The 14914-nt window shown below is 57.4% G+C and overlaps 6 protein-coding genes across 6 annotated transcripts; 1 reads left to right on the forward strand and 5 right to left on the reverse strand.

The window, feature by feature from the left end:
* Window positions 1-1306: 1306 nt before the first annotated feature.
* Window positions 1307-2411, reverse strand: PHYSODRAFT_510776 (hypothetical protein; the record flags this gene model as incomplete). The annotated part of the gene is made up of 2 exons (XM_009532371.1): window positions 1307-1982; window positions 2068-2411. 2 exons carry the CDS (start codon window positions 2409-2411, stop codon window positions 1307-1309), a joined length of 1020 nt encoding a protein of 339 aa, XP_009530666.1.
* Window positions 2412-4325: 1914 nt separating this feature from the next.
* PHYSODRAFT_259246 (hypothetical protein) lies at window positions 4326-5450 on the reverse strand (the record flags this gene model as incomplete). The annotated part of the gene is made up of 2 exons (XM_009532372.1): window positions 4326-5010; window positions 5098-5450. 2 exons carry the CDS (start codon window positions 5448-5450, stop codon window positions 4326-4328), a joined length of 1038 nt encoding a protein of 345 aa, XP_009530667.1.
* Window positions 5451-6084: 634 nt separating this feature from the next.
* On the reverse strand, window positions 6085-6844 carry PHYSODRAFT_510988 (hypothetical protein; the record flags this gene model as incomplete). Its single annotated transcript, XM_009532373.1, has 2 exons — window positions 6085-6168; window positions 6254-6844. 2 exons carry the CDS (start codon window positions 6842-6844, stop codon window positions 6085-6087), a joined length of 675 nt encoding a protein of 224 aa, XP_009530668.1.
* Window positions 6845-6940: 96 nt separating this feature from the next.
* Window positions 6941-7282, reverse strand: PHYSODRAFT_510834 (hypothetical protein; the record flags this gene model as incomplete). Its single annotated transcript, XM_009532374.1, has 1 exon — window positions 6941-7282. The coding sequence occupies one exon, from the start codon at window positions 7280-7282 to the stop codon at window positions 6941-6943; it is 342 nt and encodes a 113-aa protein (XP_009530669.1).
* A 1269-nt stretch (window positions 7283-8551) lies between these two features.
* PHYSODRAFT_511445 (hypothetical protein) lies at window positions 8552-9178 on the forward strand (the record flags this gene model as incomplete). Its single annotated transcript, XM_009532375.1, has 1 exon — window positions 8552-9178. The coding sequence occupies one exon, from the start codon at window positions 8552-8554 to the stop codon at window positions 9176-9178; it is 627 nt and encodes a 208-aa protein (XP_009530670.1).
* A 698-nt stretch (window positions 9179-9876) lies between these two features.
* Window positions 9877-11684, reverse strand: PHYSODRAFT_351876 (hypothetical protein; the record flags this gene model as incomplete). Its single annotated transcript, XM_009532376.1, has 1 exon — window positions 9877-11684. The coding sequence occupies exon 1, from the start codon at window positions 11458-11460 to the stop codon at window positions 9877-9879; it is 1584 nt and encodes a 527-aa protein (XP_009530671.1). The 5' UTR covers window positions 11461-11684.
* Window positions 11685-14914: the final 3230 nt, after the last annotated feature.

Below are 14914 nucleotides of genomic sequence, written 5' to 3' on the forward strand. Positions count from 1 at the left end.
CTTCGCTATTGTGGCTACAAGGAACTACCAACGCAAACCGCAAGCGTCTACAGCATGGCTGTACTAGGTAGGTTTTGCATCTGAATTTCGGAGGTGAAGGAGCTCTAGTGAGAGTCCCCAACCGCGGGAGAGTGTAGGTATTGTAGAACTGTGGCAACGCTGAGGCCTGGCTACAATGGATAACGACGTTCATTGTAGTCCCTCAGTCGTACAATTCGCTATCAAAGTCATGGGCACCACGAACCGGACGAGCGTGTCGTTAATAAACTACTGTGCTTGGAAGCTCGATCCTGGGTCTGTATGACCCGACCTCGGCCGAAATACCGCGGCAACCAAAACGTGTGTCAGTATGTGTATGATGAGACATGACGCGACGTGACGCCCACGACCACTACACCTATTGACAAACGTTTTCCCAACGCATACACCTTTTGACGTTTTCCCATTGATTTGCTAAGTCGCCGACATGTCACGCGTCGAGAGGAAAATGCAGTTTGTCATACACACATCGTGTCAGCTTCGATGCGGTTCGATGCTGCTGGCTACTGTATTTACTGTACCACAAGCTTATAGGAGTTCTTAGTACAAGTTAAGTTGTCTGCGGTATCAGCACCAGCAACACCATGTCCGATTGATGAATGGACTAAGGCCGAAGTTGAAGCGAACCCCAGCGTGCCAACCACTGCGATGGTAACAAAGGGAGGAAACGTTCGCCTTGGCCAGCTGACCAAAAAGTTCATGGCCGCAACTCTGCCGATCTACATTTCTCGATCGGCAAGGCCGATGATGTCAGCGTGTTGGCGTGTTGTGGCATACTACATGTATTGAGCGTCGACAACTGCTCGAAGATTCGAAAGCCACTCCAACTCGGCCACATTTCCAAGTCGAGAACGTTGAGCTTTTGGTGGCGCACTTGGTTGTGCTATCATAGCGGCAGCGCGTGTGCCTCCAAGCTACAGTACCATTTTGATGCACGAAACATTACTTCTCGTTCCGCAGTATCAGACATCAGACACTTTCGCGTTCATGACAAACGAAGGTGCACAATCGACACCTCGACGAGTCCTGCCAAGCTCTCGATTCCATGAACAAGTGAGCCTCCAAACCTTAGTTTTACTGTTCGACACAACACAGTCTATAACGACTTTCATGCTCAATTTACATTAGGATTACTTTCATCACCAAGACCACGCTAACAGACATACACGAATGTGCAATTAGTACTCGCCGTCCTCCGCCTGTTGAGGTCCCGCAACACTAGCCGGGCTTTCCTCTTTTGTCGTTGACCACGCCTCGCACGAACACCTTATACAATCGGTTGCGGGACGACGTTCTTCTTCTTTATCCTCCTGAACGTCCACAGCAACACCCAGACACAGACGCACTGGAACAGGTGCAGCACATTGACACTCGACTTGACCATATTGCACAGTTTCCCATTCGCGCAGGAGAATTCCACCGGCGTGGTGGCAGCACGAGATACCGCCATGTAGAGCTGGCCAACCATCACAACGAGCGATACCGATTCTGCGATAAACAAGATCTTCTTGATCTTGGTCGCGTGTCCTTCCTGGGGCTGGCGTCGAGCGTATCGTGGCTCGGGGATAATGGGGATGCCGCCGTCGTCACTGTTGCAGGCCAAAGTGAACGACTCGTTGGGCATCATGCGCTCGCATAGGGCGCTGGACATCCGCAGCTTCGCCTCGCGCTCGTACATCTGAAGCCGCGACAGCACGCGAAGTCCGTACACGAGGAACGTCGTGCTGATCGCCCCGAGAATGCACGCGCTGACAACCAGTTGCATGTAGAGCATCCACACGGGCTGAAACCCTTTGGACGCGAAGAGAGCCATGCTGTAGGCCGTGTAGAATATCCACACGAAGGCAATCGCTGAGATCTCTAGACACCGCAGTTTCGTCGGCTTCTCGACGACAGCAGAGCCCTTTTGGATGATCAGAGCCCAGTAACCAAGCGCCAATATACTGCAAAAACGTCATCAACAACAATAAATGAATTAGCCATGGTAGCGCAGACAGCAAGAAGGTTAGGAATGACGCTGCCACGTACTACACGGAATACAGCGCCGCTGTGCACGAGTCGGAGAGGAAGCTCGTGATCGGTCGCGGCAGAATGTTGCCATAGCTGCCCGGGTCAGCCGCGCGGACGACAACCGTCACGGAGGCGTAGGTGCACAGCAGGAAGCAGTAGTGCTGCAGCGCGGAGCCTATGTACTTGACTGCTCGGCAGTACATGATGGCGCTTGCGATCACGCTCAGAACCCCCAGCGCGCAGTAGACGATCTGCACGTGCAGGTAGGCCTCCTCGTCGTACGACGCCAGCGTGCGCACACACCCCTCCTCCGTCTGCGCGAGGCCGAACCAGCACGTAGTGTCGCTCACGTGGAGCTTCATGGTGCTCACCGAGGCGCTGAACTGGAACTTGGCTCTGCGGACGATGGCCCAACATCCGCCACAGCGGAGACCTGGCCAGTAGGGACGGTCCGCCCCATAGGCGCAGTATGAATCTGGTAATCACCAGATGGACTGATCACATGCCGCGGTAAACTCGAAATCGGTCAGGACCTGGAAGCGCGGTGCAATACACTGTACAATAACCCCAAGGCGACAGCTTTTAGATACGTGTGCTTAGTAGATCGCTGTAGGGGCTGCCATCGGCCCTAAACCAGACTACACTACGACGGATCCGTGAGGCCGCGGCACCACACTCTTCTTCTGCACGCCGCGGAAGACCCACAGGATGATCCACACGCACACAACCTGTAGGGTGTGTAGCAAGCTCCACTTGGCCGTAATCGAACTGCACGACGCCCCGTTGGCGCAAGAGAGCTCCAGGGGCGAGTTCGACACGTTGGTGACAGCCATATAGAGCTGTCCAGCGATCACGATAACCGAGATAGCCTCGGCCACCACGAGGATCTTCTTGATCTTATCCGAGTGCCCCGCGTTCGGCCTGCGTCGCGCGTAGCGGGGCTCTGTGACCACGGGCACTCCCTCTTCGTCGTCGCTCAGCATCAAGCTGAACGACTGGTTCGGCGCCATGCGCTCGCAGACCATCGTCGACATCCTCAGCTTCATCTCGTGCTCGTACGCGCGCAGACGCGATAGCACGCGCAGCCCGTAGACGAGGAAAGTCACCGCGACGACGGCCAGTAAGCACACGCTAACAGACAACTGCACGTAGTTGAGTACCGCGGGCTGGAACCCTTTGTAAAGGCGAAGAGCGACATGTTGTAGGCGGTGTAGAACGCCCATACAAACGCGATCGCCGCGGCCTCCAAACTTTTTAGATGCGTCGGTCGCTCCATAAGCGCCGCCCCCTGCTGGATGACGAGAGCCCAATACCCGAGTGCGAGGATGCTGAGCAGGGACGAAGGTCGTTAGTCTTGGTTTGTTTACGACGTGATCGGTAGAAGTGAATCAACTTACTACACGGAGTAAAGCGAAGCTGTGCACGAATCGGTGAGGAAGGCCCCGATAGGACGGGGGATGATATGACCGTAGCTCGTTGGGTCGGCGCCGCGGACGATCATCGTGAGCGACGCGTAGCTGCAGAGTATGAACGAGTACTGCTGCACCGGTGAGCTGTCGTGCTTCACTGCTCGGTAGTACATGATGGCGCTCGCTAGTTCCGTCAGGACACCAACTACGCAGTAGGCGATCGGCAACGTCAGATATCCGCTCTGGTCATACGACGCCAGGGTGCGTACACACCCGGCCGACGTCTGCGCGAGCCCGAAGTCGCACGTGGCGTCGGTGATGTTCATGCCCAGTATCATGGCTCCTGCTCGAGGCGAATTGGCTACTGGTCCCGTCAGTGGACCTCGCGGCGAATACGTGCGCACTCCTGCCGCAGGATCCACCCAGCATTCGGTAAGGGCGAGTCTGCGAGCTCGCATGTTGGGATGCAACCTTGAGAGCAACGGGTATCCGCCGTCGTGGGGCCATCTGTCAATTGGCTGCACCAAGGGATCCAAATCGAGTCATCCGATACACTGCGGTGAGAGGAGGCGCGACGCGGCTTCGAACCTGGAGTCAATCGCTCGCTACGACTGGTGACAGCCGGACCGGTCTCTGTCTGCACAATGTGAAAGCTTTGCTGGATGGCGTTCATCGAGCCTAGATGACCCGTCACATTATACGGAGACTGCCGATGGCGAGGTGGGCATCAGTGAGCAACTTCTTTGGCGGAGCTATAATAGAGCCATGAATGAACACGTGAATAACAGGCCTGTAGCCGCTGCAGTTTTCGGCCAGCGATCGTCTTCACAAATACTAATACTTTACTTCTCGCTTTTGCCCCAATGCCTAGTATACTGTGCTGCCTCGCGCGTGTGGAATGACACTCTTCTTCTGGACGTCGCGGAAGACGTACAAAATGGCCCAGACGGCAACCACCTGGAAGACATGCAGCAAGCTCCACTTGGGCTTGACGGTGCTGCACAGCATGCCGTTGGCACACGCGAGCTCCACCGGTGAGTAGGAGATCTGCGTGACCATGTACACTTGGCCAGCGATGACGACGATGGACACCGCCTCGGCCACGAGGAGGATCCTCCTGATCTTGGCCGTGTGTCCTGCGGCAGGGCGACGAGGAGCAACCCGACGCTCCTGCGCGGCCGGCGCCTCGTCCTCGCTGTCGCTCACGTTCAGGTCGAACGAGTGGTTCGAGAGGTTGTAGTCCGACTCGAAGCTGGGCATCCGCCGCTTCAGCTGCCGCTCGTACTCCTGCAGGCGCGTCATCACGCGCAGCCCGTAGATGAGGAATGTCAGGGCGATCAGGGCCAGAACACTCGCACCCACGCTCAGTTGAATGTAGTTGAGGGTCGGCGGGATGAAGCCCTTGAACGCGAAGAGGGACATGTCGTAGGCGATGTAAAAGGCCCAGATGAACGCGATCACCGCGGACTCAAGGCACTTGAGGTGTGCGGGCTTGTGGATCACTGCGGCGCCCCGCTGGATAATGGTCGCCCAGTAGCCCAGTGCAATGACACTGTAGAGGTGGAAACGCACAAGCACAGCAGTCAGACAACAAGCCCAACCCAAACAACAACAGTGCCGACAGAGTTCAAAGACGTACTACACAGAGTAGAGCGCAGCTGTGCACGAGTCCGAGAGGAAGGCCCCGACAGGGCGCGGGATGATGTGGCCGTAGCTCGAGGGATCTGCGCCCCGGACGATCATCGTCAGTGCCGCGTAGCAGCAGAAGAGGAACGTGGACAGCTGCAGCGGCGAGCCGTCGTACTTGTCGGCTCGGTAGTACATGACGGCGCTCATGATGAGCGTCACGGAGCCCACGACGCAGTAGGCGATCTGAAAGTGCAGGTACACGCTCGGGTCGTAGGTCGCCAACACCCGCGCGCAGCCCGCTGCTGTCTGCGCGAGTCCGTAGTCGCACGTGGCGTCCGTGATGTTGAGCCCCATCAAGGTCATGGCGGAGCGAGCGCGAAGGGTTTTTAGAAATGGGCCAACCTCCCGACTTGGCGCTGCACTGACTGGCTGATCCCTCCGGTCTTTGGGGCGCTGATGTTCCCGACGGGAAGTGCAGGTCAAGCATTCCCGCTTTTGGTGTCGTTGAAACATATGCGCGTCAATGCGCATCGTATTGACCCTGTAGAACATGGTAGCTAATAGACAAAGGCTCTGCGAGTAGCGATGGTTGCAAAACACACGGAAAGAGACGAAAAGTGTTAATTTGATCTGAAATGGCTCTGTAAGATGATACCAGAGCATTGTGGACACCCGTGATAGTATGCGACCATGGAGGTCAACTTCAACTTCAGCCTGCACTGTCAGGATTCAGCGTCCCACAGGCAAACGTACGAGCTGTATGAGCTGAGCACGGTCTTGGGCTCACTTACTCGACCCCGGGCGACGCGACTTCACACAGAGTTCATTTGATAGTAGTGCACACGCTACAGGTGGCCTCGACGGAGCCAAAGTTTTCGCTACAGATACATTCATGTGGCCTCGACAGAGCCAAGGTTATCAGCTGTTCCAGCTCCGCGCGGCGCCACGCCACGTGGGGCCATTGACACTCGAGGCGGAGCTCGTTGTAGTGCGCAGCTTACGCGACACCGTGCGGCCTCGGGACGACGGCCTTCTTCTGAATCTTGCGGAAAGTCCACAGTATGACCCAGATGCACATGATCTACAGGACATTAAGCAACGACGCAGACTCGGTTAGACGCAGGCACAGCAGCGTTGGGCAGACACAAGAGATCAAGCGACTGTACCTGGAAGATGTGGAGCAGGTTCACGCTGCACTTGACGGTCTCGCACAGCCTGCCATTCGCGCAGGACAGCTCGACGGGGGTGTCGCTCGTGCGGTCGATGGCCATGTACATTTGGGCGGCGACGACGACGAGCGAGCAGGTCTCCACCACGAACAGGATCTTCTTGATTTTGGAGGCGTGGCCCTCCTGCGGACGCGGACGCATCTTGCGATCCCGCATCACGGGCGTGCCGTCCTCATCGTCGCTCATATTCATGTCGAACGACCGGTTCGACAGCATGCGGTCCTCGTGCATGCTCGGCATGCGCAGCTTGAGCTGGCGCTCGTACTGCTGCAGGCGACTCAGCACGCGCAGGCCGTAGATAAGGAAGACCGTGCTGATGATTCCCAGCATGCAGGCGCTCACCGTGAGCTGCATGTACACGAGGCCCTGCGGGTTGAAGCCCTTCGACAGGAAGAGGCACATGTCGTACAAGACCTGGAACGTCCAGACCACGGCGATGGCGATACTCTCCAGGCAGACCAGGTGCGGGGGCTTGTCGGTCACCGCTGCGCCGCGCTGGATGATGGTGGCCCAGTAACCCAGAGCCATAATGCTGCACAAGCGCGACGGGGGAGCAAACACACGAGGTTATTCGAGAGATCATCGCTACGGCAAAGCACAGAAGGGGAGTCTGGGGAGAACTTACTACACGGAGTACAGCGCGGCGGTGCAGGTATCGGCGAGGAAGGCGCTAATCGGTCGCGGGATGACATATCCATAGCTGAGGGGGTCCGCGCCTCGAATCACCATGGTCACGGCGCCGTAGCAGCAGAACAGGAAGCTGTACTGCTGGAGCAGAGCACCCTCGTGCTTCACGGAGCGAACGTAAAGGATGACGCTAGCTGCGACGCTGATGCCGCCCAGCGCCAAGTAGACGGCCTGGGTCGTGTGGTACGAGCTCGGGTCGTAGGATGCCAGCGTTCGGATGCATCCGTCCTCCGTCTGCGCGAGTCCAAAGTCGCACGTGGCGTCCGTGATGTTCGCCATTTTCGCTGCTGCTGTGTCGAGTCCTTCCTTCCTGTTTGTGGTCTACGGAGATAAATAGCGCTCAGCGCTGGCTGGGGCGTGTCGAATCCTGGAACCTGTTCGCCTCTCCTCTGATCCGCTCCCTGTAACCTGCCAGCCGCGTGAGAGAAACCTGCGCGTGTATCGCTCGGGCTCCTTTGCGAAATGCCGTCCACGCCGCTTCCGCACAGCAAACCAGCTTGACCAAGCGCTCTCCGGCTGCCGGCTATCCATCATACAGAGCGCAAATACCGTAGAGCAGTCATGTCCGTGAAACCACATGGGGCAGGCTCGAATCCTCGCGATGGGGAGCCCCGCGTTAACGACCAATCCGCGCGCCGCCATAAGACCGGAGCACAGTGCATGCTGCAGAAGCGAGATGTGGTGTTGCACGGTGCAAGCTCCGATCCGAGTGTCGCGGGACGAGGCCAGCGGGTGCCAAGGCGTGAAGGTGGCCGGTGCGCGGTCGACCCGTGACGAGATCGCCGGCGCCTCCGTCTCACTTGTCACCCACAGCGGACCAGAGCGCACCTAGAAGAGGTGGACGCGCGGCGCGATAGCGCACGCACCAGAGTCGGCGGAAGGATAGCAAGGAAGCTATCTCTAGATGTGTTGTTGCGGCGGCGCTGCTGCGGGTGTCGAAATTGTGCCAACTGCGACCTCGGTCAGCACTGTTGTGACCAAGACTGCAGTAGACGGCGCGCGCGAAAGCAGCGGCAGCAGCCACAGCGTGTGAGTGTGTGCTCTCATGAGATCCGCAACAGCTCTGACATGTACAGCCGGAGCTGGAGCGCTGCCCGCAATCGCTGGGGACTCCAGGAAGGCGGCACCAGCCAGCAAACAGCGGAGCTTACTGTACCGTTTTGTATCCATCGAACCTAGCGAGTAGCCAGTCTGGTTCTGGTTCTTAAGTACGCAACCCGACACCTAACCCTCCACGACCGGCACAATGTACCGCATTGATTGATGTACACAATGCCACACCAATGTACCTTGATTTCGGTACTCTAGTGCGCCACAAATAGAATTCTCTCCCATACTGGACCTTGCAGCGCCTCTTTCCATTCCTGTCGCCGCTTCCTCGCCGCTAACTTTAGCTCGTCGCTCTGTGCGCGTAAGCCAAAGGTACGCGCGTCCTGCCTGACCTGACGAGGGAATCCCCAGTCGAGAAAAGCAGCTCTAACGCGCGTGCGTGCTCCTCCTCCCCGTTCTCTCTCTCCCTCCAGCCCTCGAGACAGCGCAGCAACCATGATGAGCGGCACCACGAGCGTGACCATCAACACCGACAGCGTCGGCGGCGACATGGCGCCCGCCGCGCCGCCCAAGCGCAACTTCATCCAGAAGGTGAACGATGTGAACAAGATGGAGCTGCCCAAGCTGCTGCGCTACATGCGCCTGGGCAACGTGGGCTGCTCCATCCTGCAGATCATCGCCGGCGTCGTGGGCATCACGTCCTTCATCACGCTCAACATCACGGGCACGCTCGTGTCCATCTACGTCATCATGTTCGGCATCCTTTTCCTGCTCTTCGAGTGCCGCCTGTCGCGCATGGAGACGGCCATCCGCTCCAACTTCGGCTTCCTCTACAGCTACAAAGGCCGCGCCGCCTTCATCTTCTTTATCGGCTTCCTGGACTTCGGCATCGGCTCGGCGCTCGCGACCATCGCCGGAGTGCTTATGTGCTTCAACGCCTTCATCAACCTGCTGGTCATGTGCCGCCACCCGCAGTTCAAGTCGTCGCTCAGCGCCGACGCGGACCCCACGGCCGGATACACCACGGGCAGCCAGGAGGCCGCTAACTTCATGAGCAAGAACCCGGAGCTCGCGGCCAAGGCCGGCCAGTACGCCTTCCAGCACGCGGCCAACACGCGCCACTGAGCGGCCCGGACGAGGGCCGGAGATCGGTCGGTCGGTGCAGGGCTGCCGTGTTGAATAAGTAGCAGGTGCCCCGACGCAGCCTCCGGGCTTCGGACTCGACTATATACCTAAGCTAATACCATTTTCTTTCAGGAAATCTGTGCGTCTTGATGGTCATGAGGGCTGCGCGGGGCCATGCATGAGGGCTATTCCAGGCAGCGCGATCTTGAACAGCTGCGCCTTGGGGGGGGGGGGGGCTACCGGTGGGGTGCTGGACTACAAACACAGAGCAGGTAGGGCAGACTGACGCCGACTACGAGCAGGACAAGCATCGGTGTTGACGACAAGCAGACAAGTAGTGCTGTTGCGAAGCCGCACGAGTGGAGACGACAGTGGTGCGCATTGCTGGGTGCTTTCATGAGCCGCTTCAGGGCGTCCACGCTGCCAGCGACAACACCAAGCTGCACGTCCAGCGATGTTGCTGCTCCACCGACGATAGCAACCGAGATCCGATCAAGCGCCAGGAGTCGAAAATCAATGCGTCATGTGACCAAGAAGGCGGCGAAGGTCCCAGTGCACAAGATGGCGACGTACGCCTTCTTCTTCTCGCGCCATTGACTCCGCCGCGGACGTGCCCCAAAGAACACAAAGTAGAGGCTACGTACCAAATAGACTTCACATTCCATTTCTTGTATTCATGCATCGATGGCAGGCCTTGATTAGCTGCTAGCCGCCACGGACGTCGATCGATCGTGGATGTTGGCCATCAGTGGGCCCTTGACGGGAATGACGAGCGAGTAGTCGTAGGTGATCTCGAACGGGTTCTCCACCGTCTTGATGTCGAAGCGGCTGAGCAGAACTGCCATGACCGTCTGCATCTCCAACAGAGCGAAGCGCATGCCAAGACACTGGTGCGGGCCGGCCAGGAAGCTGAAGAATTTGAAGGGCGACACCTTGAGCACGCGGCCGTCCTCGCCGATCCAGCGCTCGGGGCGGTACTCGGCGGCATCTTCGCCCCAAACTGTCGGCATTCGCCCCATTGCGTACGTCGGCACGATCACGTGCGTGCCGAACGGCACGTGAAGACCTCCGCTGAGCGTGGTCGACCGGTTGGGCGCACGATGCACGGTGGCCATATAGAGGCGAAGGCTCTCCCTCATCGCTGCCTCCAGGTACGGCAGCTTCTGGAGGTCTGCCATGGAAGGAGCTTGAATCTCGCCTGTAAGCAGCTCGGGCAGGTTCGCGTTGATCTCGGCGCGAATCTTCTCGAGGACCCGCGGGTACCGGTTCATGTTGACGATCATCCAGGACATGCTGAATGAGGTGGTGTCTCGGCCGGCCAAGAAGAAGTTCATTACGGCGTCGCGCACCTCCATCACGTCGGCAGAGCTGTCCATTGTCTTCATGAAGAGCGTGATCAAGTCCTTCTGCTGCTTTGAACCGGTTGCAGAGTTCTTGCTAGCCATGGACTTCTTCATAATCTCCATCACGAGGTCGTGCACAATGACTCGAGCCTTGCGAAGCTCGCCTTCCTCGCCAACACCCAGGCGCTTCTTCAGCCGCCAGAGCCACATCGGACTCTGAAGTCGCGACTGGAAGACAGACCCATACGTCTCGACGGCCTTGATGAACGGGTGCTCCATGTCGTCGTCGACGTCACCTCCCAGGCCGTTGAGGTCCACGCCGAAGCCGATCTTCGTGAACACGTCGCTCGACAGCTTGGCCAGCAGCGACTTCATGCTCACGGGTCGGTTCACGCGAGCACACTCGGCCAGCACGTCCCGCAGCTGCAGCGTCTTCTCCATTACCACGGCGTCCATGACGTCTCGGAGCATGCCCACCGAGAACAAGTGGCTGGCGGTGCGTCGCTGCTTCTGCCACTTTTCGCCATCCACGCCGACGATCCCGTCGCCGAAGAAGTCGTGGCCGATCTCACGGATGTCCAGGCCCTTCTCGAAAATGTCCACCTGCGTCTTGAACACGTCCTCGATTTCTTGCGGTGACGTGAGCACCAACGTCGGTGGGCGTCCGATGATGCGCAAGACCCACGGACGGCCACCCGCAGCGAGACACTGCTCCGCGAACCAGTCGTGGAAGCGGTCCTTGTTGTGCATCAGGTCCAGCGTGTGGCCCAGCACGGGCAGCGACGGAGGCTCATAGACCCCCTGGTCTGCGAGCACGCGGTTCACGGCTCGTCTCGCTACGACGGCCGACACGACGTTCCAGCCGACGTACGCTGCAGTCACGAGCGCGACTGTCGCGGCGGCCTTGTCGAACGTGGCGTGCTGGCTCAGAGTCCACATAGGTACTGTTGAAGCCCACCGGAATGCGCGGATGACGCCGAATTGAGGAGTAGAGGAGAAAGTCTCGAGAGAGCGAGCGCCCCAGCTGATCCCGTCGATACCCTCGTGGTGGTCCACTCACGGGCAGCAGTGAACAGCTTCAACATCTGCGGGCATTTGCGGGAGTCGCCAGCCGATGGCGTCTTGGCAAGACTGTGAATGCGTTCAATTTGTTAGGTAGGTTGAAGTTGTTGCGGATTATACGGATCCCCACTATACCACTTGCAGTTGGAGTAAGACAAAAGGTGAAAGAGAAGAATCTAGGCCTCAGTTGAGAATATACACACGACCAACAAGGTGGCTTTTGCCGCCCAGCTGAGTGTTGTCGTTGCTTCCATCTCTGCGTGAGCAGCACCAAGAGGACACTCCACTTCAGGTTATGAGCCCAAGGCTCACGCGTGGGGAGCACAGCAACTAGGACGTCATGGCGGATCAGAAGAAGACGCCCAAGGAGTCACACGAGGAGAAGAGGACGATCCCGCCGTTTAACGGCAAGGACTACGAGGTCTGGCACGAGCGAGTCAAGCTCAAGCTGGAGAGGAAGAAGCTGTGGAAGTACTGCATGGAGGACTTGCTCGAGCCGGACGAGAGCAAGGAGGCAGAGGCGCACGCGACGTGGACGAGCGAGATGGCCCACGCCAAGGAGATCATCTACGACGCAATGACGAATCACATAATGAAGACTGTGAAGTATGAACCCACCCCGTTTCGTGTCATGGAGCGCCTGAAAAAGAGATTTATGGGCAAGACGTACCTGAAGTACGCTGAGGAGAGGGCCAAGCTCAGTCGGCTACGGCTCGCTCCCAACGGCAATGTGCCAGATCACCTGAGCGAGATGCGTCGGCTGATGGAGACCATTGCTGGAGTCGGGCGTCCTGTGGACGAGTATGTAAAGCGAGCACTATTGATTGGATCTCTGCCGCGCGAATATGATCATGTTGTACAGACGTTTCTCGCCAGTCACAAGCCCCAAAATGCTGATGATCCTCCTAATTATGAACAACTTGAACTCGCATTGGAGATGGCTTACGACCATCGCCAAGGTCGGAAAGCAGAGGGCGCCAAGGACAATGATGATGAAGAAAAGGCGTTCTTTGCTGGTGGAGGAAGAGGTCGAGGACGTGGTCGCGGCCGTGGACGTGGTGGTCGATCTGGAGGACACGGGCGCGGTTCCGGTGGTGGACATGGTTCTGGCGGTCGCGGCAGCCAAGGTGGTGGGCGTGTAACTGGACGTGGCCAAGCCGGCAGTGGACAAAAGCCAGGTGGTGCTTGTTATCACTGCCATGAAGCAGGGCATCATGTGTTTGATTGCCCGTTTCTTGGCAACCGACCTCCAGCCGAGGATCGCAGCAGCACCCAAGCTCAGAAGCGCGTGAAGATGAGTGGAGGAAAGAGTGCTAAGGCTGCTGAAACGAGTAGCTACGCTAATGAAAGTGATGACAGCGCGTATGTTATTCTTCAAGTGATGAAAATGAAAAAGCCGGTCGCAGACAAAGCCCATGATAACTGGTACCTGGACTCTGGTGCATCGAGTCATATTTCGAACCAGCTCACTGATTTCATGGAGTTCACGCCTCTAAGCGCCCGGATTCGAGTTGGAGGAAAGAACTCGCTGGGTGTTGAGGGTATTGGTACTGTGGTTAAAGAGCTGGAGACTACTGGTGGGAGGTGCTCACTGACGCTGCGAGGAGTTCGTTATGCTCCAGAGCTGCAGTGCAGTCTCTATTCTGTGCGACGGCAACTGAACCAATATCTGCCTGAACGTGATCGTGTGAAGGTGCACTTTGATGAGGCAGATCGCGCTGATGTTATCTTACAGGCTGGTGTGACTACCGCTCAAGTTGATTATACCAATCTCTATCGCTTGAAGTTGGAGAGACCCCAAGAGGTAGCCATGGTGGCGCTACCAGCTCGAGTGAGTAGTTTGGAGCTCTGGCATTCGAGATTGGGGCACCCTGGCAAGAACGCGTTTAATGCGCTGTTCAGCCATGATGAGTGGCCGTTGCCATATGTGAACTTGCGTATCCCGGTGGGTTTCAATTGCGAGACCTGTGTGACGGGGAAACTTACGAGGAAGAGCATGAATAAGTCTCGGACACAGACCCGCGAGTGGTTAGTTGGCGAAAAGGTCCATGTGGACGCTTGGGGTCCACTCCTACGGTGGTAAACGGTACTTTGCCGTGTTCGTTGATGATGCGAGTCGGTTTGTCACCGTGTATCTTCTGGAGCATCGTTCGGAAGTGTACCAAAAGTTTGAGGAGTACTATCAACGCGTCAAGACGCAGCAGCATGTCAGAATGAAAGCGCTAAGGTCAGACAATGCAAAGGAGTTCAAGAAGCTGCAAAGTACGTGTGACACGAAGTATGGTATGGAGTTTGACAGCAGCATCAAGCATACTCCGGAGCAAAATGGTGTCGCGGAGAGAATGGTCCGCACCATTACGGAGAGAATGCGATGCATGCTCGTGCACTTCGACCTGCCTGAAGCGGTGTGGGGTGAGGCAGCGATGACAGCTGCATACTCCGTGAACATTATGCCAAGCTCGGTTCGAGGCATGGAGGTACCGTATGCAGTATGCACCGTCAGACTCCTGCTTATGAGAAGTTGCGGACGTTTGGCTGCGCCGTCCTGTCGTACATCGACAAGGTGGAGAGACGGAAGATGCAGGCGAAAGCACGGGAGGCGGTCTTCGTTGGATATTCGCGAGAGAAGCGAGGCTATCGCTTGCTCGATAGCAAGACCAACAAGGCCTTCTACAGCCATACTGTCGTGTTCTATGAGAATAAAGCTGGTCGATTGCTCATGGACTCGGCATCAACGCCAAGTGGAGCCTCCGGTAAGGAATATTTAGGCGTTGATCGATCAGTAGAGGATGACATTGAGCCAATGCTGGATGAAATGCATGATGACTCAAATGATGGAGGTAGTTATCGTGATGATGGAGATTGCTGGACTGGTGGGGCCAGCGACTCCAGAGACGGAGGTGATTATCGGACTGGTGGGGCTGATGACACCCGATGTGATGACCGACCAGGTGGGGCAGTTGAGCAAGATGTCCGGTCAGATGGGGCATGTGGGTCCAAGAAGAGAGGCCCCGGTGGTGATGCCGCAGCGCCTCGACCAAAGAGAGTGCGGTTTGCGGTGTTTGAAAGTTGACGTTCTAGCAAGGTGGCAGAACGAGATGAAGGACGTGGAGTGAGCTCTACAGCATCTGGATGTGATCGTTCTAGCAAGGTGGCAGAACGTGATGAGGAACGTGTCAATGGACATGAGGCAGACCACCTGCGAGGTGAGTGCGTGCCAGGCAATTCCAAAAGAAGGAGAAAGAGGAAACGCAGCAGTGGGCGGCACAAGGGACCGGCTGCTGACGAGACGAGGGCTCTACCAGGGAGTCAAGAGGTGGAAGAGGTGGAC

The sequence above is a fragment of the Phytophthora sojae genome, assembly GCF_000149755.1.
Source record: "Phytophthora sojae unplaced genomic scaffold PHYSOscaffold_6, whole genome shotgun sequence".
Taxonomy (NCBI): domain Eukaryota; phylum Oomycota; class Peronosporomycetes; order Peronosporales; family Peronosporaceae; genus Phytophthora; species Phytophthora sojae.